The following is a 25,039-nucleotide window of genomic DNA, read 5'->3' as shown; positions in this document are numbered from 1 at the left end:
CCTTCCTTCATCATTGCAGCCGGGACGCAGGTAAGGCGATGTTCCTCGCTCCTGCGGCTTCACACACAGCGATGTGTGCTACCGCAGGAACAACATCGTAACATCGGTCCTTCCAAAATTATGGAAATGACCGACGCTACACCGATCATATGATTTCGATGCTTTTGCGCTCCTTAAATCGTATCAAAAACGATTTACACACTCCGATGTCGACAGCGATGCTGGATGTGCGTCACTTTCGATTTGACCCCACCGACATCGCAGCTGCGATGTCGTAGTGTGCAAAGTACCCCTAAAGGCCCCGTTACACGCTACTATATTTCGGGTCCCTCCCCCTTCAGGAGAGGATGTTCATACCCACAGCGAGGTCATTCGGGAGGTAATTACGTGTGACAGGGGTGACCGGCTTTGTGCGACACGGGCAACAAATCGCCCGTGACGCACAAACGATGGGGGCGGGTTCGATCGCACATGCCATCGTACGATAAATTGATGCGTGTAACGGGGCCTTAAGGCATGAGGACTGTGAAGGCACGGGAAGCAAGAAAACGTAATGTCATGTTCCTGGTGTAAAGAAATGGAAAATCCTGGCACCCACTGGAGTGAATTGTTGTGTGACATAAAACTTCACTTGTGATGCTGCAGGATATACTCTTATTACAGGACTCTGATGGAAAGTACTGCTATCGTATGGTAAATACTACGGCATATTGTAATCACGTTTAAGTAAAGTTACAGAGGTTCAGTCCTGCAACTGAGCAGGGGAGAGTTACAGAGGCTCAGCCCTGCAGCTGGGCAGGGAAGAGTTACAGAGGGTCAATCCTGCAGCTGGGCAGAGGAGAGTTACAGAGGATCAGCCCTGCTACTGGGCAGAGGAGAGTTTCAGAGCGTCAGCCCAGCAGGTGGGCAGAGGAGAATTACAGAGGGTCAGCCCTGCAGCGGGGCAGGAGTTACAGAGGGTCAGACCTGCAACGGGCAGGAGTTACAGAGGGTAAGCCCTTCAGATGGACAGGAGAGAGTTACAGTGGGTCAGCCCGGTAGCTGGGCAGGGAAGAGTTACAGAGGATCAGCACTGCAGCTGAGAAAAGGAGAGTTAAGGGGGCTTTACACGCTACGATATCGTTAATGTTTTATCGTCAGGGTCACGTCGTTAGTGACGCACATCCGGCGTCATTAACGGTATCGCAGCGTGTAACACTTACCAGCGACCTTAAACGTCCTCCAAAGTGGTGAAAATCGTTCACCATGGAAAGGTCGTCCTAAAACCAAAAATTGTTAATGGTTGTTTATAGATGTTGTTCCTTGTTCCTGCGGCAGCACACATCGCTGTGTGTGACACCGCAGGAACGATGAACATCTCCTTACCTGGGTCCCGCCCACAATGAAGAATGAAGGAGGTGGGCGGGATGTTCGTCCCGCTCATCTGCGCCCCTCCGCTTTGATTGGCCGGCCGTTTAGTGACGTCGCCGTGACGCCGAACGCACCTCCCCCTTGAGGGAGGGATTGTTCGGCAGTCACAGCAATGCCGCCGACCAGGTAAGTGTGTGTGATGCTGCCATACCGATAATGTTCGCTGCGGCAGCGATCACACGATATCGCATGGACGACGGGGGCGGGTGTTTTTGCGTACGATATCGCTAGCAATTGCTAGAAATATCGTAGCGTGTAAAGCCCGCTTTACAGAGGGTCAGCCCTGCAGCTGGGCAGGGGAGAGTTACAGAGGGTCAGCCCTGCAGCTGGGCAGGGGAGAGTTACAGAGGGTCAGCCCTGCAGCTGGGCAGGGGAGAGTTACAGAGGGTCAGCCCTGCAGCTGGGCAGGGGAGAGTTACAGAGGGTCAGCCCTGCTGGAGGAGTCTTGAGAGACGTTTCTAGGTGGTTTACTTTGCATACATTAGAATGTAATTGTGGTGCATGTTTCCTATGTAGGGCTCTGTAGAGTGATGTTGTGGCACCATCTACTGTTCATTGTTGCACTTGAGGCATGATATTAAGTGTGCAAAAAAAACTCAGGAAAAAGTGGAGAGGTTTAGACTCTAAATAGACCCCTGGGTGCTGATAGAGTTCAGTTTGAGATTGAGAGTTGTAGAGAGAAGAACTGAAAAAAAAAAAGCAAAGAGAAGGTCGAACTAGGGTGTGTGACAAGGAAGGAAGAGGATAGCATGCTTCTAAACTGACCACTAAGTGACTGAGGAACTGGGAGTACAGCTGGCAGGACTTAGGAGCAGATCAGAGATCCTGTAAGGAAGTAGAAAAAACAACTCTAGTGGATCTGAGCTGGAGGTCCAGAAATGTAGACAAGCGTTTGTGGGGATCCTAAGAGGACAAGGACAGCGGCTAAGAATAACCCTGACTCATAGTATAGAGCAGTGGACTACATAGAAAAGGACAATCAGAATGACTGCTGGAACTCAATTGCAAATGTGAACAGGGTGCTAGCCAAAAAATACATAATCTATATGAAGTGAAAGCTGCACACCAAATTCAGAGTAATATGAACAAGCATAACTGCTTGATGATACATAAAGAATGAAAAATACAACTAGCCATATGAAAAAATGGAAAAAAAAAATTTTTGTGATATTGCATAACTGCTGAGGATTATTTAGAAAAAAAAAGAGATATTTAGATAATGTATTGATCAATTCATTACTGCCCCATAACCACTTCACGGTAATCTCTTATTTATGGGGTCCCTAACATGCTTGTTCATATTACTCTGAATTTGGTGTGAAGGTTTCACTTCATATAGATTATGTATTTTTTGGCTAGCACCCTGTTCACATTTACAATAGAGTTCCAGCAGTCATTTTGATTGTTATGCAGTTTTTTTTCTGTCTGAGAACCCAGTCCCGCCCTTTAGCCATGATTATTCAACTTCCTATATAGCCAGGTCCCTTGCTTCCCATACACAGCAGGTTTCAGACGCACATACAGGTAACATTTGGTTAGGTACCCATGCACACAAGCAGGTCTTAACCGCATATAGAGGTAACATTTTGTTAGGGACCCCATAAATAAGAGATTACCGTGAAGTGGTAATGGGGCAGTAATGAATTGATCAATACATTAGGTAAATATCTCTTTTTTTCAAAATAATCCTCAGCAGTTATGCAATATCACCAAAATTTTTTTTTTCCATTTTTCATATGGCTTGTTGAATTTTTCATTCTTTATGTATCATCAAGCAGTTATGCTTGTTCATATTACTCTGAATTTGGTGTGCAGCTTTCACTTCATATACATAGAAAAGGAGTCAGGGAGAATGGAGGACCAGCACAAACTACTTTAGGAAAAGAAAATTAAAATGCAGTGATACCTCAGTTTTCGTTGATTATCCGGCTGAATACAATCAATGAAAACCGAAACCGACTAAAACCGAAGCAATTATTTCCATAGGAAACAATATAAATCCAATTAATCCATCCAATAAGGAGTGGCTTACTGACTGCAGTTTCACAAAAAGTTAGGTTCTTTCTGTCTGATGAGATCAAATCCACAAAATAAAACTGCTGGAATCTGTATGTGCCGCTATTGTGGCGGGTACGCTATCGCGCGTACCCGCCCCCATCGTTTGTGCGACACTTGCAAATGTCTGCCCATGACGCACAACATTGCCCGGACCCGTCACACATACTTACCTTCCCTGCGACGTCGCTGTGACCGGCAAACCGCCTCCTTTCTAGGGGGGCGGTTCGTTCAGCGTCACAGCAACGTCAATGCACCGTCACTGAACCGCCGCCCAATAGAAGCGACGGAGCGGAGATGAGCGGGACGAACATCCCGCCCACCTCCTTCCTTCCGCATTCTGGCCGGGAGCCAAAGGTAAGGAGAGCTTCCTCGTTCCAGCGGTGTCACCCGGAGCGATGTGTGCTGCCGCAGGAACGAGGAACAACTTTGAGATATATAATATTTGAGAATGGACCCCCATGTCGCCGATGAGCGATTTTGCACATTTTTGCGACGATGCAAAATCGCTCATAGGTGTCACACGCAACGGCATCGCTACAGCGGCCGGATGTGCGTCACAAAATCCGTGACCCTAACGAGATCGCTGTAGCGATCTCGTAGCGTGTAAAGCCCGCTTAAGTGTTCAAACATCCATCCACAGGTATCAGAAGATCCAGAAGGCGCCAAAAAATAGTCTCAACACCTTTATTCCAGCCCCAGACAGAAAAGGCGCATGGATTTATGTTGCTTGTGACAAATTCTGGCCCATCCATTATCAGTCGAAATTTAGGGGCACTTTGCACACTACGACATCGCAAGTGCGATGTCGGTGGGGTCATGTCGAAAGTGACGCACTTCCGGCGTCGCTCTCGACATCGTAGTGTGTAAATCCTAGATGATACGATTAACAAGCGCAAAATCGTCGTAATCGTATCATCGGTGTAGTGTCGGGAAATTCCATAATTACGCTGCTGCGACGGTACGATGTTGTTCCTCGCTCCTGCGGCAGCACACATCGCTGTGTATGAAGCCGTTGGAGCGAGGAACATCACCTTACCTGCTAACCGCAGCTCATGCCGACTATGCTGAAAGAAGGAGGTGGGCGGGATGTTTAAGTCCCGCTCTGCTCCGCCCCTATTTGCCGCCTGTCGTGTGACGTCGCAGTGACGCCGCACGACCCGCCCCTTAATAAGGAGGCGGTTCGCCGGCCAGAGCGACGTCGCAGGGCAGGTGAGTGCATGTGAAGCTGCCGTAGCGATAATGTTCGCTACGGCAGCTATCACAATGATATCGCAGCTGCGATGGGGGCGGGGACTATCGCACTCGGCATCGCAAGCATCGGCTTGCAATGTCGTAGTGTGCAAGGTACCCCTTAAAGTTTTTCATTGCTCAGTGATATCATTTTCGCTCTCTTTTCCCTTATAACGTTTTTATACTTTCTGTTTCCATTAATCAGCAATGACCCTGGAACTGGTCTTCTGCTGCTATATCCCATCTGTGTAAGGAATGGTGACTGCATTTGGACACATTAGTTGATCTCTAGCGCAGTATTCAGCTGCAGGACATAACTGGGCTCCACATGTCCTCAGAACTAATGCTGACATTTACCATGATACGCTGCTTACATTCGGGGATCTAATATAACTGGATATTTTTCATTGATCGCACCTTTCTCAGTAAACTCTTCAGGTTTGTCACACACAGAGATAAATCTGTGGTAGATCTGTGGCAGATCTGTGGCAGATCTGTGGTTGCAGTGAAATTGTGGACAATTAGTGCCAGGTTTGTGGCTGTGTACAAATGGAACAATATGTCCATGATTTCACTGCAACCACAGATCTGCCAAAGATTTATCTCTGCGTGTGACAGGGCCTTTCACCTCATTACATGTAAGAACCACATGATGTTGGTAATTTTTTAAATACTCGTGCTGTGACAGTGACAGTATATGAAGTAATGGAGATTGCTCAATCTTCCCATTCTGAAAACTGATCTCTCCGATTTATGCTGCACTCTGCGGTCATGTGTCTACTAAATGTCAGATGGGAGAGGGAAAGTGTCTCTAATTAGTGCCCATTCAGTGTATAAGGCTGTGTGCGCATGATGCGTTTTTCATTCGTTTACGCTGCGCTTTGCACTGCAGCGTAAACACATGCGTCCTTTTTGTGCATTTCGGATGCATTTTCCACCCATTGAAATCGATGTCGATCTCTCTCTCTGTCGGTCTCTCTCTCTGTCGGTCTCTCTCTCTGTCGGTCTCTTCCTCTCTCTTTCATACTCACCAATCACCGACATGGCACTGCACAGCTGTCACACTGCTCTGGCGGCTTCTCCTGCTTTTGAAAATTCTGGCCGCTCATTATTCCATCTCGTATTCCCTGCTTCCCCCGCCCACCGGCGCCTATGATTGGTTGTATTCAGACGAGCCCCCATGCTGAGTGACAGCTGTTTCAAAGCAACCAATCACAGCCGCTGGTGGGCGAGTCTATATCGTGCAGTAAAATAAATAAATAAATAAATAAATAATTAAAAAACCAAACGACGTGCGGTCCCCCCAATTTTGATACCAGCCAGGGTAAAGCCACACGGCTGAAGGCTGGTATTCTCAGGATGGGGAGCCCCACGTTATGGGGAGCTCCCCAGCCTAACAATATCAGCCAGCAGCCGCCCGGAATTGCTGCATTCATTAGATGCGACAGTCCCGGCACTCTACCCGGCTCATCCCGAATTGCCCTGGTGCGGTGCCAGTCGGGGTAATAAGGAGTTAATGGCAGCCCATAGCCGCCAATAAGTCCTAGGTTAATCATGGCAAGCGTCTACGAGATACCCCCCATGATTAACATGTAAGTTAAAGAAAATAAACACATACACCAAAAAAATCCTTTATTTGGAATAAAAGACAAAAAAAATCACCCTCTTTCACCACTTTATTAAAATCCCCAAACAGCCCACCAGGTCAGACATAATCCACAGAGGTCCCACGACGCATCCAGCTCTGCTACATCAGAAGCTGACAGGAGCGGCCATAGAGCACAACCGCTCTCTGTCAGCTCCACGCAGCAACTCGGGTTACTCGCGGCCAGGTGGAGGACTACAGCTGTTGCCGCGGGTAACCTGAGTGACGGCATTGCTGATCGCACGGCTCACTTCAGGCACTCAGGTGACCCGCGGGCAGCCATAGCTGGAGTCTTCCAACTGTGACAGCAAGTCGCCCGAGTGACTGATGTGAGACCCGCGATCAGCGGTGCCCTCACTCAGGTGATTTGCGGTGATCGGGCTGAGGACTCCAGCTGGCCGCAGGTAAGCTGAGTGATGGCACAGCTGATTGCACTCAGGGGATTTGCGGTCACCTGTGAGTCCTTCACACAGAAGGAGCTGCACGATGACAATGAAGTCGGGTGAAGTTCATCCGAGTTTATTCTGATCTCGCAGCTCTGTCTAGCAGCCAGCTAGACAGACAGTGCGTTCCCACTTGGCTCTATGGGGATGTAGCAGAGCCGAGTGGGAACACAATGTCCAAAATGCATCCATTCTGCATTAAAAATGCATCCAAAATGCAGCATGCACATGCAGCGACAAAACGCTGCGGAATATTTGTCACGGCAGAACGCAACGTGCGTACATACTCTAATACTGGTGGAAATAACAAGACTGCACACAAGACCTTCACAGCAGCCATCTACACATCATAGGGACATTTCATGACTCCTTCTCTCCATCTACCTGATCATCCTGAGGAACTTTTGGAGTTTCTTGTTTACAGTCCTGTGGAAGAAGAGGACGGGGACATCTCTCTGGTGTTGTCCTCTCACTGGATAGAACTGGAGGAAACACATACAGGGAGTGGATTCATTCTTTATATACAGATAATTATAGGCCGTGTGTATTTAGTCCTGTCTATTACCTGGTGATGTGAGGGGCTCGGGATCCTCCATCATGACGTCCTTGTACAGATCTTTGTGTCCTTCTAAATACTCCCACTCCTCCATGGAGAAATAGATGGTGACATCCTGACACCTTATAGGAACCTGACACATACAATGATACCGTCATCCCCCGATCCCTTCATAGCGTTACTGTATAATGTCCCAGCATTCCCAGCAGTGTCACCTCTCCAGTCAGCAGCTCAATCATCTTGTAGGTGAGTTCTAGGATCTTCTGGTCATTGATGTCCTCATGTATCAGGGGGTGAGGTGGAGGCCGCGTGATTGGGCTCAGGGGTCTTCCCCATCCCTCAGACACAGGGTCCTGACAGCGCTCACTAGGGGTCTTCTTCACTACTGTGTAATCCTGGATATGGAGAGACACATTAATAAATCTCACTACAGACATTTCCAGAGTCCTCACCTCTCCAGTTCTGTCCATCTGTTATTCCCATAGGTAAGAATGGTGTAATGTGACGTCATCAGAATCTCTCACCTCTCCAGTAAGCCGGAAGAGGATCTCTAGGGTGAGGTGTAATATCCTCTCCGCCATCTTGTCCCTGTCCTTATCCATCCTTGATGGGTCAATCAGGAGAATTCTCTTATATAGAAGATCTGAGAGGATCCGATATTGTAGGGACCTGAATGGGGAGAAGATGACGATGTAACATCAGAAAGATCCCATGTAAGAAATCTCCGGAGCTGTTACCGGCTTCACATGATCACTACATCCAGTCCTGGCCCCGTCCTGCCCCCGATATAACACATAATCCAACTATAGTCACACACAGATTTATCACAGAACATAGACCCGGGGCCGTCAGTAACAGATAATGATAGAGCATTAATATCTCCTGATAGTGACAACATGGAGCGGGCGACGGCCATAATGGAGACTGTACAGTAACAGAGCAGCGAGCGGCGTCAGGAGGGAAGTGACCCAATCTAATCCCATACAGACAGATCCTGATAGAGCTGCACAGACGGGAACACGCTCTGTCTCCTGGAGTGTGAGCGCAGCACTGAGGGGGTTAATGTAATGGGGAATCTCCACATCCCTCCTCCTGCAGAGCCACACACTGGATATATGGCTGCTCTGTGCTTCCAGGACCTGTGATGATGTCACATGGAGGGGAGGAGTCAGGGGTCACATGATCAGCTCCTCAGTGTGTGCAGGACTCTGCATCATCACAGGTCCTGTCAGCAGAGCATAGAAGGAGGATAACCTCTGCTCGGTGCATTATTCCCTCCGCTCACATTTCCCTTTCCTTTCTCCGGGCAGGAGGAGTTGTCAGAGGGTCGGTGGCAGTGAGGGACATTCAGCCGCCGCCCGAGACTGCAGGGCACAGACCCAAATCCAGTTGTGTCCGCTGGAGCCGGGACGGTTGGGAGCTGCGGGGTTATATTTGCTCCTTCATAGTTGTAGCAGCCAGAACTTCCTCCTCTTTATGGGGCTTCACTGTACGACATCTCGCTTTGTGTCTGTAAGGCCGTGTTCACACGTTACATAAATACTGAGGTTTTCTTTTCTGCAGGTGTCCACACCCAACTACACAATAACAAACTTTTCTGGTTATTGGATTTTGGATGTGTTTTTCCACACGGCGAGGCAACCCGCATCTATTCCCAGAAACGTTCCCCTCTATACTGTTCGCTAATAATTGAAGTAATAGGGCAATACAGGGCCAGTAAGCGGCAGCCGCTGTGGAACAGGTGCACTACCATCTTAGGGAGTTAAACCTTCGCTGGCAGGTAGGGTGCTTTTTTGTTTAGGGACACTGTAAGGGATAGGATAGTATCTGTGTATTGATCACATTGTGCTTTATGTATTTATATGCATTGTCAGTCCAGTCTTTTTAACATAGTAATTAATAAAAGTGGGTTTATCCTTTTTTTTTTATAAGCCATGGGGTATTTTACAGATCTCAGAAACCAGAATACTAAGATGCCCTCCCAGAGGCATATGTCCAGTATTGATATCTTTCTGTTACTAGTCGAGGGAGACCTACGCCAAATTAGCAGCAACAATCGTTGGAAAATTTGACTAGTGAGGATTGTTAAAGATTAGGAAAGGTGCTGCTACTAGACCAGGGTTCCCCAACTCCAGTCCTCAAGGGCCGCCAACAGTGCATGTTTTCAGGATTTCCTTAGCATTGCAGGGGTCTTGGAATCATCAACTGTGCAGGTGATTAAATTATCACATGTGCAATACTAAGGAAACCCTGAAAACATGCACTGTTGGCGGCCCTTGAGGATTGGAATTGGGGACCCATGTACTAGACCGTTAGCTTAGCTAGGAGTTTAATCATAGGTAGTTGAGATAGGTAGGAGAGCGATAGTGTAGAATAGGGACATGCAGTGGAGGGAAAGGTCTGTGCAACAAATCGGCATTTCATGATAAAGATAGGGTTAGGTACTTGTGAGTGCCTGCTAAAAATTTGCCAGTGAACCATCTCAATAGGTATTGGTACTTTTTAGTGCCTGCTAAAAATTTTTATAATGAACTATGTAACTAGCTATTGGTACTTCTGTGCTACATGCCAATATTGCCATCTCAGCCAACACATTGAATTTTAGTTTTGTGTAAGATGCCTGACAGGGGTGGGCCTAGGCTTGAGAAACATCTGTTTCAAAGGGAAAGGGTACAACAAACATGAGTGGTAAATCACGAGGTCATTTTGGAAGGGAGAATAGGTGGGGTGTTCGAGGTGTATGTGGGGGAGATTGCATGCAAACACCGGCTTGTCTTATCTATCTAGAGAACGGAAAATAACTGCCGTTACTGGACAGGCTACTCCACTCCATTTCTTTGGCAGCCGCATATCGCTTTAACTTGTAAATGAGGGCCAGAAACATCATGGGTTGGATTCGATGGCAAGTGCTGCATAAACTGGCCTCTCCTCCTCTTCCTGCACCTCATCGTCACACACAGTTCATTGCTCAGTGGTGCCACCCCAATTACAATTGTTTCCTTCCACATCACAAATCGCCAACTGCCCAACTGACTGTGGGGAACTACACATGCGCCAGTCTGCAGAGCTGTTCACACTTTCTATCCCATGGGCATCAGAGGTTTGCTCCAAAGATTCACAGACTCAAGAGAAGGAAAGCATCTGCATCAATGCCCAAAATCTTTAGTTGGATCCGGGCCTGGACGAAGTAGTATGACAGCAGGATCCAGATCCTCATTAACAGATGTTAACCCACAGAGGTAGAGGTGATGATGATGAGACTCAGATACCTGCAGTGCATGTGTACTGTACTGTGATGTCAGGTCAGGAAGAGGGTGACTGTCAGGGCAAGGAGTAAAGGCCACGTCTCACTAAGCGACATCGCTAGCGACATTGCTTCTGAGTCACGTTTTTTGTGACGCAACAGCGATCTTGCTAGCGATGTCGCTGTGTGTGACATCCAGCAACGACCTGGCCCCTGCTGTGAGGTCGCCGGTCGTTGCTGAATGTCCTGGACCATTTTTGGTCGTTGCTCTCCCGCTGTGAAGCACACATCGCTGTGTTTGACAGCGAGAGAGCAACGATCTGAATGTGCAGGGAGCCGGCTTGTGCGGACGCTGGTAACCAAGGTACACATCGGGTAACCAAGCAAAGGCTTTGCTTGGTTACCCGATATTTACCTTGGTTACCAGCGTCCGCAGCTTCTAGAAGTCGGCTCCCTGCACACATAGCCAAGGTACACATCGTGTAACTATAAGCTAAGCGCTTTGCTTAGTAACCCGATGTGTACTATGGTTACCAAACACAGCGTCGTTACACGGGTCGCTGGTGGCTGATTTCTGATCGCTGTGGAGATCTGCCTGTTTGACAGCTCACCAGCGACCAAGTAGCGACTCTGCAGCGATCCCTGCCAGGTCAGATCGCTGGTGGGATTGCTGGATCGTCGCTAAGTGTGACGGTACCTTAAGCCAACAGAGTGGATAACCTTGAAGTTGCAGATCCCACTTTGTGTGACCCCAGAGGCATGCAGCTGAGTAACTTTTTGCGACCAGAGTGGATGACCCAACTCATGTTCTTTGCAAACTTTGTGAAAAAATGACTCCGTAGAGGCAGAAATTCAAATAATTTGTCTACTACATGCATGAACCGTTACATGACCAACCAATCTATGTTAGTCTGGGTATCTTACTGCGCTAATATGCGGCCTAGCGCGCATCCACAGACCAGACCACAGGTCATGTGCCCCATCAACTGCATCTGATGCTTCTTTCTCCTCAGTCACCCTCGTAACTGTTCTCACCCAGGTCTCCACCCACAGATCCTATACTTGTTTACCAACTACAGTTGGAGTGAGTGAAAGCACATCAGTTGTTACGAAAGTGGACATGTCTGTGGATTTTAAGCACAGACTGAACACACCACATGTTTTGTAATCCACCATAACATCTCTGCCTGCACCTTCCTCGAATTCCACCAGTTTGTCATGTAAAACCTACTCCACCCTCTCTTAGCACGCCAGCCAGCCCTCGGTCCTGCAGTTCTGGTCAGGAAAAAGATTATTTTCTCCTACACGTGTGTACCGGCCCCGTGCCAGCGGCCGAGCCGCTCGGATCCGGAGCCGCGTGGACACTCGAATTAAAAGAAAAGGAGGGGATAGCTATGTACAGGGGGGATTTGGAAAGTTCGTGACGCCACCCACGGTGCGTGGTAACATGGTGTACCACCGCTGCTGTTGGTGGGGGAGCCTGGTGGCGGTGATATAGCAGCAAGGTGTTTAACCTCTCCGTGGGTAGGGGGTTGGTGCCCCGGGGCCCATTGGGGAGATGGTGATTGGGGTGCCGTTGGGTGGAGGAAAAGGGGCTTTCATTGTACTCACTCAGTCCAGAAATAAGGACACCGACAGCTTGTAAACCAAAAGTCTGAGCACCCCTGCAGCCTAGAGGGAGCACGCTGGGATCCGTGCCCTTGGTGTTGCTGTTAGCCTGTGGCCTTTTCCTTGGCACCTTTGTCTTAATTTGGACCCTCAAGTGTGAAACTCTTCAGGTCCCGCTCACCCGTATGGCTAACGGAGTGAGCTTGCTCTCAGGGTTCACGCATAGGATTTCTTTGGACTGTATTGGGAAAGTCTTATCCCATCGGTGCGCTAGTACCCCAATTTTGGAGCGGGTTGGGGATGAATATTGAAGTCTTCACCCCCGACGGGTGAATTACCGGAACGCGTGAAGCTACTTTCCGGCCTAGGGTCCAAGTACCCCGTCGTGCCCTGGCCCCTGCCCGGTGAAAGCTCAAGGCCGCCGGCTGCCCTCCTCGGCAGTCCGTGCCCCTTGACACAATCCCCTGCGACCGGGGTTCCAGCTCCTACCAGGCCCAGACCAACGTTTGCCACTTAGTAACTACAGGAGCCCTGCTCCAGGCCAGTGACCTCTCTCTTTCATTGAGTCACTTTTCACCTCCTCCTCCTTCCACTCCTGTTTCACTTCTCTTTCACTTTTTCACTTTCCCCTTACCAACCCCCATATGGGCGGCCCTATTCCCTTCAGGCCCCCCAATGGTACGTCTGATGGGTTCGGTGTAAAGTGTTTCTAGGATTTTGACTGGCTAAGCTGTTAGCAACACCAAAGGACCAGGATCCATAACTAAGGAGGAGTGGATACTGTGCAGAAGGGCAGATTGCACAATACCCTGTGACGACCTGATAGGCCAGGGCGTCACACATGCCTAAGCTAAGAGCTTGAAGTTCACCATATCCAATCTGTTGGCCACGTAAATGCTGCTTTTCCGCTTGGTGGCTACAGGGGGTTTGTAAAAGCTGATGGCCATTACAGTCCCTAGTACCAGTTGCCCAGTCGCCATTACTTCTCTAATAAAGCTGTGCCTGTGCTACACCATTGCGTCAGACAACATTACCTTTTCCTGGAAAAACTCATCTCTCAGGGTGCATTTCACCACTGACACCTTAACGAGCAAGCATGGCCAAGGGAATTACATCCCGCTGACTGGGTACTGAGGTACTCTGGTGGCTGAGGAGGCAGAGGAAGGGGCTGCTTACCAAGTCTTGAAATCCACAAGGCTTGCAGAAGAAACCTCTGGATCCACCGCTTTTTCCACCTCCTCTAGAGCCTCCATCTGCACCCTCAACCTCTCCCTTAATGTAACATGTTTCAACAGTGGTGATAGAATCCCCCCACCTCCGTACAGCACAGCCAAGGCTGAACGCAATCAGGAAATACTGAAATTTATATGCATTGGAGTCAAACAGCTGCAGAGTTTTGGACTGTTATCCACGCCCAGTTTGATCAATGACTGTCTCCACTGACCCTGGAGCCAGGGAAGACCATGTGACGCCTGCCTGGAGCCACAGACTCAGGACCGGTGAAACAGGTGAATAGAGGCAACTGTCCACAAAGCAGGAACCCAGACCCCCGAAACTCTTTAACCCCTATACAGGGATTTGGAATTACGACAGGGCCCAGCTGATCGCTGCCCGCAGAAGACTGTGGTCCTGAGAAGAGCAGTAACCAGGTTGGCTCAAATCCAGAAGGTAGAACAGGGACAAAAATCGTCAGGCGGGAGAGTAGTCAGTTATCAGGCTAAGGGTCAAAACCAGAACTAGCAGCGAAGTACAGAAATGGCAGGCAAAAGAGTGGTCAGGCAAACAAGCTAAGGGTCAAATCCGGAGCTAGCAGCTAAGTACAGTTACGGCAGGCAGAAGAGTACTCAGGTAGTCCAGCTAAGGTCAATACATGGGAATACAAACAACAGCAAGGAACCAGAATCTAGCAGGGAATTGCAGAACTATATCTGGCACCTGCCAACAGAAGGGAGAAAGCATAAGAGGGGTTTGGTGCCTTCCCATTGGCCCCAGCTGAAAGGTAACTACTCAGCCGGAAGGCACACCCCACCATAGTCAACCAGCGGTACTGCAGGTTCCAGTGAAACCCAGCCTAATAGATGAGCAGAGCTTACGCCCAGCAGAGCCATTGACTGCTCCCCCGTCCCCAGCGCCGCCCACAGTGGTGACACAGTGGGGTCTGGTGATTGAAGCAGAAGTCGACTCTGGTGGAGACATGACAGACCATGTGCGATAATGGAGCGAACCTGGTGGCGGCCCTATGCCTGGCCAACGTCACACCTGTCTTACATGGCTCATGTCTTCACACTGGTTGTACAGCAATTTTCTAGGCCACTATCCCGGCCTGGATGGGCTGCTGAAGAAGGCACAGTTGCTGTGTGCTCACATTTAAAAATTGAAATGCCAAGCCACATCCTGTGTGCTGCATAGACCATACCTGACTGCTGAGCAAAGACAGTATGGAGAAATGGGGGGAAGGCAATTGATGCCACTGTCCTGCTGTCTGCCTGAAATGTTTTTAAATGTCAAAGCTGTAAAGCCAGCTTAACACCTTACAATTAGGTGTGCGACCTCGTATGCGATGTGACACGCCCAGGTCGCATATGCGATTGAATGAGATTGCACGTAGGTCGTTCATTTGCTGTCACACGTGCGTTCGTAGTCTATGTTAAATTGATCAATTTTGTGTGTGATCCTTTAGATCATGTGTTCTGTGACGTATGCATTGGGCTTTTTTTTTTTTATTTATTGACTTGCAAAGCGTGTGTAATGTGTAGGGATGCGTTTTTTACTATGTCATCTGCCATTCAGCTCTGCTACATGGCCGCTGACAGCAGACACAGACAGCCATGTAGCAGAGCTGAATGGCAGATGACAGCAGACACAGACAGAGCCGCACTGTCAGAATGAACTCGGGTGAACTTCACCCGACTTCATTGTCATGCTGCGGCTCTGTCTGTGTCGCGCCCTGGTTAGCGGTCACCTGTGAAGGACTCACCATTGACCGCTGAACTCCTGAGTAACTGAATTGAGCAGCCCTCTCTCATATACTCACTGATCCCCGATCCCCGGCGCTGCACGGCATTCACACTGCTCCGGCGGCTTTTACTATTTTGAAAAAGCCGGCCGCCCATTAAACAATCTCGTATTCCCTGCTTACCCTGCCCACCGGCGCCTATGATTGGTTACAGTGAGACACGCCCCCCACGCTGAGTGACAGATGTCACACTGCACCCAATCACAGCAGCCGGTGGGCGTGTCTATACTGTGCAGTGAAATAAATAATTAAATAATTAAAAAAAACGGCGTGCGGTCCCCCCAATTTTAAAACCAGCCAGATAAAGCCATACAGCTGAAGGCTGGTATTCTCAGGATGGGGAGCTCCACGTTATGGGGAGCCCCCCAGCCTAACAATATCAGTCAGCAGCCGCCCAGAATTGCCGCATACATTATATGCGACAGTTCTGGGACTGTACCCGGCTCTTCCCGATTTGCCCTGGTGCTTTGGCAAATCGGGGTAATAAGGAGTTAATGGCAGCCCATTGCTGCCACTAAATCCTAGATTAATCATGTCAGGCGTCTCCCTGAGATACCTTCCATGATTAATCTGTAAGTGACAGTAAATAAACACACACACCCGGAAAAATCCTTTATTTATTTATTTATTTATCCTCAGTTGCTGCGTGGAGGTGAGCGGAGCGGCGGTGAGTAGCGCGATCAGCTGAGCTGTCACTGAGGTTACCCGCGGCCACCGCTGCATCCACCGCTGGATCCAGTGACAGCGGGTAACCTCAGTGACAGCTCAGCTGATCGCGCGGCTGTCTTCAGTTGCTGTGTGGAGGTGACAGGAGCGGCTGTGTCTGCTGCAGCTCCGGTCACCTTCATGCAGCAGAGCTGGAAGCGACGCTGGAGCATCCTGGATTCCGCCGGACATGGAGGGCTTTTTGGGGCTGATTAAAGTGGTTAACCAGGGTATATGTTTGTGTTTTTTATTTCTAATAAAGGATTTTTCCGGGTGTGTGTGTTTATTTACTGTCACTTACAGATTAATCATGGAAGGTATCTCAGGGAGGCGCCTGACATGATTAATCTAGGACTTATTGGCAGCTATGGGCTGCCTTTAACTCCTTATTACCCCGATTTGCCAACACACCAGGGCAAATCGGGAAGAGCCGGGTACAGTCCCAGAACTGTCGCGTCTAATGTATGCGGCAATTCTGGGCGGCTGCTGGCTGTTATTGTTAGTCTGGGGGGCTCCCCATAACGTGGGGCTCCCCATCCTGAGAATACCAGCCTTCAGCCGTATGGCTTTATCTGGCTGGTTTTAAAATTGGGGGGGACCGCACGCCATTTTTTAAAATTATTTAATTATTTATTTCACTGCACAGTATAGACACGCCCACCGGCTGCTGTGATTGGGTGCAGTGTGACACCTGTCACTCAGCGTGGGGGGCGTGTCTCACTGTAACCAATCATAGGCGCCGGTGGGCGGGGTAAGCAGGGAATACGAGATTGTTTAATGGGCGGCCGGCTTTTTCAAAATAGTAAAAGCCGCCGGAGCAGTGTGAACGCCGTGCATCGCCGCGCCGGGGATCGGTGAGTATGAGAGAGGGGGGTAAGAGGGATAGACTGACATGGACAGAGAGAGAGGGACAGAGATAGTGAGCGACTGACAGAGATTAGTGAATGACAGACATTGTGATGCGCTTCAGAACGCAGCTTTTCAGCTGCGCTCTGAAGCGGACCATTTTTAAGCTGCGGTGCAGAGCGCACACCTGCGCACATAGCCACAGACATCAAAATCGTATGAGGGATGTCACACGTTACAATTGCCTAGGTTCATACAACAAAACGTCCAATGTATGAGGAATAAACGACGTGTATGCGATCACCGTATTTGCGTTCAATCTTGATCGCACGTAGGTGTCACACGCAAATACGTCACGAACGATGCCGGATGTGCGTCACTTACAACTTGACCCCAACGACGGATTGAAAGATTTATTGAAGCGTGTAAAGCAGGCATTAGATAGGTCTCCAAGTTGTGTCTTTTCTGTTCTGGCAGGGGTGTGGGAGCATGGCTCTACACCTGTCTCTCATCCTCCTCAATACTTCTTATTTCAATAATCTATGACACTAATAGCTGTGCCCAAACAGTTGGGCTGCATTGTAAAACATATTTTTGCTGTTTTGGAAGTTTTTTGACCCCCTAAAGATTTCACCCCCTCAGGTTTGGCCTCCCAATGGATCCAATGGGGTTACAAAATGTTCAGAGGATCGTTTGGCGAAAGATTTGCAAACAGAACTTTGAAAGGTTTGCCAATCTTTACAGTTCGGTTTCACTCATCCCTATTCATGGTTTCCTCTTTGTTTTGTCCTCCTCATCTTTTCCCTGCACCATATCAACATGGTCATCATGCAACCTTCGCTCTTCAATTTTTCCAAGGTGTGTAAAAGGCCCTCCTACATCATTTTTGCAGACTGTCTATGAGGCCTATTTCTTAAATTCTCTTACATACATGCAGTTGAAACCAGATGTTTACATACACTATCTAAAAAGACACATATGCAGGTTTTTCTCATTATCTGACATGAAATCAGAATAAAACTTTCCCGTTTTAGGTCAATTCAGAACCAAAATTATTTGTATTTGCCAAATGCCAGAATAATGAGAGAGAGAACGTTTTAAGTCATTTTTATTACTTTCTGCAAAGTCAAAAGTTTACATACACTAGGTACTTTGCACACTATGACATCGCAAGCCGATGCTTGCGATGCCGAGCGCGATAGTCCCCGTCGCACATGCGATATCTTGTGATAGCTGCCGTAGAAAACATTATCGCTATGGCAGCTTCACATGCACTTACCTGCCCTGCGACGTCGCTCTGGCCGGCGAACCGCCTCCTTCCTAAGAGTGCGGGTCGTGCGGCGTCACAGCGACGTCACACGGCAGGCGGCCAATAGAAGCGGAGGGGCGGAGATGAGTGGGACGTAAACATCCCGCCCACCTCCTTCCTTCCGCATAGCCGGCGTGAGCCGCGGGACGCAGGTAAGGAGATGTTCCTCGCTCCTGCAGCTTCACACACAGCGATGTGTGCTGCCGCAGGAACGAGGAACAACATCGTAACATCGGTCCTTCCGAAATTATGGAAATGACCGACGCTACACCGATGATACAATTAACGAGCGCAAAAGCATCGAAATTGTATCAAAAACGATTTACACACTCCGATGTCGACAGCGACGCCGGATTTCCGTCACTTTCGATTTGACCCCACCGACATCGCACCTGCAATGTCGTAGTGTACAAAGTACCCCTAAGAGTACTATGCCTTTAAACAATATGAGACAGCCCATATGAAAATGTCATGTCCTTGGAAGCTTCTGATAGGTTTATTGGCAACATCTGAGTTAATTACAGACACACCTGTAGATGAATTTAATGCACACCTGAAACACACTGTTTCTTTGTGTATCATGGGAAAAGACAAAAGGAATCAGCCAAGATCTCAGCTATGGAATTGTGGACTTGCACAAGTCTGGTTCATCCTTTGGTGCAATTTCCAGATACCTGAAGGTCCCTTGTCCATCTGTACAAACAATTATATGGAAGTAAAACAAGATGGGAATGTCCAGCCAGCATACCGCTCAGGAAGGAGACAGGTTCTGCGTACCCAAGAACAAAAGCAAAAGACCTTGTGAAGATGCTGGTAGAAGCTAGGATGATTGTGTTATTATCCACATTGAAACGAGTATTGTATCAACATTGGCTTAAAAGCCACTCTGCCAGGAAGAAGTCATTACTCCAACAGAAACATTAAAAAGCCAGATTAATATTTGCAAATGCACACAGAAACAAAGACTTTAATAATTTTTAGAGACATGACCTGTGGTCTGCCAAAACTAAAATTGAACTGCGTGGTCATAATGACCATCGCTAATGTGACGCCCTGGGCAAGCCAGGGGTCACAGGTCACAACACCACCACACCCTACACCCCAGTTAGGAACATCTAAGCTAACCCAAAATCCTTGTTGCCTTCCTCCAGGGGCTGATGTTCACACCAGGGGGTGGGCCAGGCGGTTGGCTCTGCCCACCGAGGAGTTCACAGCCCTGGAGGCGGGAAGAACAGGCAGTTTAGCTCAGGCAGAGCTTGAGTGAGGAACAGAGTTAAGCTAGGGTAGTGGAGGAGTAAACAGTGAAGTGGTAGAGGAGCTAAAGAGTGAAGCTGAAGTCAAGTGAAAAGAAAGAGTAGTAAAGCCTGAAGTTGGTCCGGGTGTGTGCCCCGGACAGTGACAGCAAGGTCAGCAGACGGCGGTGATAGTCTGCAGGAGGACTGCTCGGAGGTTGCTGGAAGGACCGCGGACGGGTAGTGGCCCGGCGGTCTGGAGCAGTATACGAAGAACAGTCAGCACCAGGGCAGGGGCCTTTCGGATCCCGGCAAGGCTAGGAGTCGCCATAATTTGCCAAATCCGTCAGTGAAGGGGACGTCTGTCTCCTAACAACCAAGTCCCGATTGAAGGCAACAGTCCAACCGTAACGGAGAGACACCGCCACCGCCAGGGCACCAGTTTCTCAGGGCCAGCGCCTGCGGGCAAAGTAGGGCTCCTCCGGCCCATATCCAAGCCGGGGAGCGGGTTACCGGTGGGAACCCATCGCAACCATCATCACTTTAGGTGCAGGAAAAAGGGACCATCACCGTCACCTACTGGGGAAAACAAGTGCAGCCGTCCGTGGGAACCGTCTTACCAGCCGTGTGTTTTACCGAGAACTGTGTCATCGTCTCAGGCTGAGTGAGTACCACAGTGCCGCAAGGCACAGCGCTGCCCCCGCGTCCCTGCGCCCACCAAGCCCTGCATCACCCACATCCTCACTGGGCCCTGGGATCACCAACCCCTACCCACGGAGGGGCAACACAACAACTGGCTGCTCCATACCATCCTTCCCGGGATCCCCATACAGAGCAGCGGTGGTGTTAACAAATCACCACAACCGTGGGTGGCGTCACGGACAATAAACAATCCCCACACCCAAAAACCCCCTTTCACTCACGGGCGAGGAGCGCCGCTCGAGTCCTCGGGATCCGGCCCATCGCTCGAGACACCGAGCAGCGGCAGCAGGCCGCAGTGCCAGCCGGACCCGAGCAGTGGGAGAGCGCGGCGTCCCCTCCTCCGCCCGCGACAACTTGGCGTCACGAACAGGATCTTACCGCTCTGCCGTTGGGTAGAGGTGCGACTTGTGACCGCCGGAGGTATCCGCCTGAAAAATTTCAGAAGTCGCCATCTTTGGCGCAAAAAGTTCCCGCTCGAGCGTCTTCTCGAGTAGCAGAGGCGCGAAGGCCAAAACCCCGCCCCGATAGAGGAGGGGCCGGAAAGAAGCTAAGGGGGACGGAAACAAGATGTCTGCGCCCGACGGAGCCGCTGGAGGAGCGGTGGTCGCAGCCGCAGTGGCACCCGCGGATGGGAATGGGCCTGCCCAAGTCCCGGCCGCACTAGCGGGAGGTGCCGCGGCCCCCGCGCTCGCTCAGGTGATGCCGTTCTCCTTGCCCTATGCGCCCGGAGCTACCTGGCTACCGCAGTATGACAGGAAACCTGATGCCTTACAGGTCTTCCGGAAAAAGCTTAACCCGTTGCTAGAACTGTACCCCCTGACCGATAAGCAACGTGCGGCGGTAGTGCTGGGCCAGTTAACCGGTGCGGCTGAGCAGGAGGCGGAGACCTGGGCCGAGGGGGACCGGCTCTCTGTAGCCACCATGTTTGAGAAGCTACAGACTGCCTTTGAGACACGGACGGAAGCTGAGCTGAGTATGCAGTTTTACCAGTGCCGGCAACAGACTGTGGATAGCATTCGGGACTATGCTTTACGTCTGCAAACCACCCTCCGCACGCTAAAGCGGGTGAATCCTATCAATGAGGCAGACAGCAACAAGATGTTAGTAGAGCAATTTGTGCAGGGGATGAGATCCCCTGAGGATCGCAAGCAACTCCGGCTGTGGGCCCTAGAACACCCTGATGTGGACTTTGCTGTATTAAAGGAACGGGCCATTAAAGCACTACAGCCCCCAGCTTCGGAAGTCCTGGAGCCAGCCCCGTGGCCCATCGAGACGGCCCCCGTTGTGGTGGCTCCTACCTTACCAACCTCTTCAACCCCTGCAGCCCCGAGCAGCACGATGGAGGAACTGGCAGCACAGGTCCGTCGCATGGACGGAGACCTCGCCAAGATTCTTGCTGCCCTCCAACCTTTGACCAGATCCCAGCCTTCAGCACAGATACAGCTTGCCGACAGCCCTGAGGATGTCCCCTGGATGCAGCGGAGAAGTGCTGGCAACCCGCGGAGCAGACCTCCGACCTGCTACAAGTGCCGTAAGCCTGGGCATTACTTCCGACAGTGCCCGTTAAACGAGCAACCCCTGGGGCCCCGGGCCAATCCTCAGGAGTAGAACCCCGTGGCCCCCCAGATTGGCGGGACCGGTATATCGGGGCCTGACCCATCATTCCCGTGGCTGTGGATGGCATACCGGTGATGGCTCTCTTGGACACTGGATCACAGGTAACCACCATACCATACACATTGTACCAGCGGTATTGGGGGATAGACGAACTGGCACCCCCAGACACTAGTATAACGCTAATTGCTGCCAATGGACTCCCATTGACCCGAGTGGGGTATAAACAGGTGGCTATGACAGTAGGGCAAGCTGAACTGCAACACCAGGGTATGATTGTGATCATGAATGAACCCAGTGATCATAACCCGAAGATAGTGCTAGGAACCAATGTGATGGAGCACTGTATGGGTGATGTGTTGGCCCTACTGCAGCAGCTGGCCGCCACAGCGGCGGGGAGCTGACAGAGAGCTGTGCAGCGTGAGATCCGAGCCTTGATGTACCGCCAGCATGTAAACTGGATGTTGCTCCGTTGCTTGTGCCCCCTAGGAGTGAGATGATGATTTGGTGTAGGGCAGCAGTAGGGCCTCAGGGGCGTGACTACCCTGCCATGATGGAGCCCATATCCTCCGAGCACTGGCCCACTGTAATGGCCGCCCGAGGGGTGGTAGATGTGAAGAAGGGGAGCACTGTATGGGTGATGTGTTGGCCCTACTGCAGCAGCTGGCCGCCACAGCGGCGGGGAGCTGACAGAGAGCTGTGCAGCGTGAGATCCGAGCCTTGATGTACCGCCAGCATGTAAACTGGATGTTGCTCTGTTGCTTGTGCCCCCTAGGAGTGAGATGATGATTTGGTGTAGGGCAGCAGTAGGGCCTCAGGGGCGTGACTACCCTGCCATGATGGAGCCCATATCCTCCGAGCACTGGCCCACTGTAATGGCCGCCCGAGGGGTGGTAGATGTGAAGAAGGGGAGAGTGCCCGTGAGGGTGCTGAACTGTGGGGAGGAAGAAGTCAGGCTTCCCCGGTATGCCACCATTGCCAAGTTACTCACCCTGGATCCCCACACCATTCACGAAGCCAGTCCCTCAGTCTCCCCACCTACTACCAGCACTTCCCCGCCTCAAGAGGAGGTAAATGAGTGGCACCAACAGCTACACGTGGGCACTGATGATACCCCTACACATCACAAAGCAGGGGTGTACAGGGTGGTACGGGAGTATGAACAGGTTTTCAGCAAACATCCACTAGACTTTGGGCAGATCAAGGGGGTCCAACACCATATCCCCACTGGGGAACACCCCCCTATCAAAGAGAGGTACAGGCCTATTCCCCCTGCACATTACCAGTGTGCCAAAGATATGTTGAGGAATATGAAGGAGGCAGGGGTTATTCGGGACAGCTGTAGTCCCTGGGCCGCTCCGTTGGTGCTGGTCAAGAAGAAGGATGGTACCATGCGGATGTGCGTGGACTACCGGAAGATTAATCAGATAACCCATAAAGATGCCTATCCACTGCCCCGTATTGAAGAGTCTTTGGCCGCCCTGAGAACTGCAAATTACTTCTCCACCCTTGATCTCACCAGTGGGTACTGGCAAGTGGCTGTGGCCCCGGAGGACCGGGAGAAAACTGCCTTCACCACCCCGATGGGGCTCTGTGAATTCAATAGTATGCCGTTCGGGCTGTGCAATGCCCCAGGAACCTTCCAACGGCTGATGGAGTGCTGTCTGGGACACCTAAACTTCGAGACCGTCCTATTGTACTTGGATGATGTGATTGTGTACTCCCAGACGTATGAAGCCCATCTGGAGCACCTGGCCGAGGTGTTCGCGTCCCTTGCCAAATACGGGATGAAATTGAAGCCCTCCAAGTGTCACCTGCTGAAACCCAGAGTGCAGTACCTGGGGCATGTGGTAAGTGCAGAAGGTGTCACCCCCGACCCTGAGAAGATCACTGCCATCCAGAGCTGGCCGAGACCAACCACAGTGAGGGAAGTAAGGCAGTTTCTGGTTTTGGTGGGGTACTACCGGCGCTTTATTGAAGGGTACACGAAGATGGCTGCCCCCATGCAAGATCTCCTCGTGGGATAGACTAAAGGTGGTAGACCCATCGGAGCCCCACTGGTGTGGGAAGAAAAGCATGAGGAATCCTTCTGCCAGCTGAAAGCGGCTTTGACCGGAGAAGAGGTCCTAGCGTATCCTGACTATGGCTGCCCGTTCATCCTCTACACGGACGCCAGCAATGTGGGATTAGGAGCAGTCCTGTCCCAGGTCCAGGATGGGAAGGAGAAAGTGATTGCTTATGCTAGCCGGAAGCTTCGGCCAACTGAAAGGAACCCTGAGAACTACAGCTCCTTCAAGCTCGAGCTCCTGGCACTGGTATGGGCTATCACAGAGCGGTTCCGCCACTACTTGGCTGCCGCAAAATTCACCACTTTCACGGACAACAATCCGTTGACTCACCTGGACACGGCCAAGTTGGGCGCGTTAGAGCAGCGGTGGGTGGCCCGGCTAGCCAACTATGACTTCACCATCAAGTACCGAGCTGGTCGTGTCAACATTAATGCTGATGCACTCTCCCGAATGCACCATTTGTCAGAAGAAGGGTGCGAGGATGATGACCTCGAGGAGATCGAGTTGCCTGCATTTCACCAGCCACCAACTGTGAAGGTACAGGTACATCAACAACGGGTGGACCTGGACCCACGGCCCAGTCAAGAGTGGCAGGAAGCTCAAAACCAGGCACCGGCTGTCCGCCTCGTCAAGACCCTGGTGGAACAAGGTGCTGTTGGGATGGACCCTGCCGCCCCGGCTGAAGCCCAGCGCTTGTGGAAGGAACGGAAACGGCTGTATCTACATCAAGGGAAGCTGTACCGTGAGCTGATCAACCCGAAAACTCATGAGAAAATCTGCCAGTTGATTATTCCCCAAGCCGAAGTGGCTACTGTTTTGCGGGCATACCATGATGGTGCCGGACACTTCGGGTGGAAGAAGCTGGAGATGCTGTTGAGAGAGCGGTTCTACTGGAGTGGGATGCGGGAGTCGGTGGAAGCCTGGTGCCGAGAGTGTGGTCCTTGTACGCTGAGGAGGAAGGACGAGGCTAGCCAGAGGGCACCCCTACACCCGATCATCACACATCAGCCGCTGGAACTGGTCGCCCTAGACCATGTCAAGCTCACCCCCAGCCGAAGTGGGTACGCCTACGCGTTGACCATCGTAGACCACTATTCAAGATTCATGGTGGTTGTCCCCGTCAAGGACCTAACTGGTCGAACTGCCGCTCGAGCGTTCCAGGCTTATTTCTGCCGACCACATGGATATCCAGAAAAGGTGCTTACTGACCAAGGCCCGGCTTTTGAAGCGGAGTTGTTCCACGAGTTCTGCCAGTTGTACGGCTGTAAGAAGATCCGGACCACCCCTTACCATGCCCAGACCAACGGCATGTGTGAGAAGATGAACCACTTGGTCCTGGGACTCCTCAAGAC

General features: G+C 50.7%; 1 protein-coding gene across 1 annotated transcript in view; it reads right to left on the bottom strand.

The window, feature by feature from the left end:
- The window catches only part of LOC142312846 (uncharacterized), a 102,924-nt gene extending 89,750 nt beyond the window's left edge, over positions 1-13,174 (bottom strand). Inside the window, exons 1-4 of the mRNA XM_075351833.1 lie at positions 13,064-13,174; positions 7,558-7,737; positions 7,352-7,475; positions 7,171-7,268 (exon numbers count right to left, since the gene is read on the bottom strand). Coding sequence (XP_075207948.1) covers positions 7,171-7,268; positions 7,352-7,475; positions 7,558-7,737; positions 13,064-13,174 — 513 coding nt within the window. The remainder of the gene's footprint in view (positions 1-7,170; positions 7,269-7,351; positions 7,476-7,557; positions 7,738-13,063) is intronic.
- Between the last annotated feature and the right edge of the window lie 11,865 nt (positions 13,175-25,039).

Source organism: Anomaloglossus baeobatrachus, chromosome 5 (genome assembly GCF_048569485.1).
Source record: "Anomaloglossus baeobatrachus isolate aAnoBae1 chromosome 5, aAnoBae1.hap1, whole genome shotgun sequence".
In the NCBI taxonomy this organism is placed as follows: Eukaryota; Metazoa; Chordata; class Amphibia; order Anura; family Aromobatidae; genus Anomaloglossus; species Anomaloglossus baeobatrachus.
Note: the sequence above shows the minus strand (reverse complement) of the source record. Positions and strands in the feature narration are given on the sequence as shown.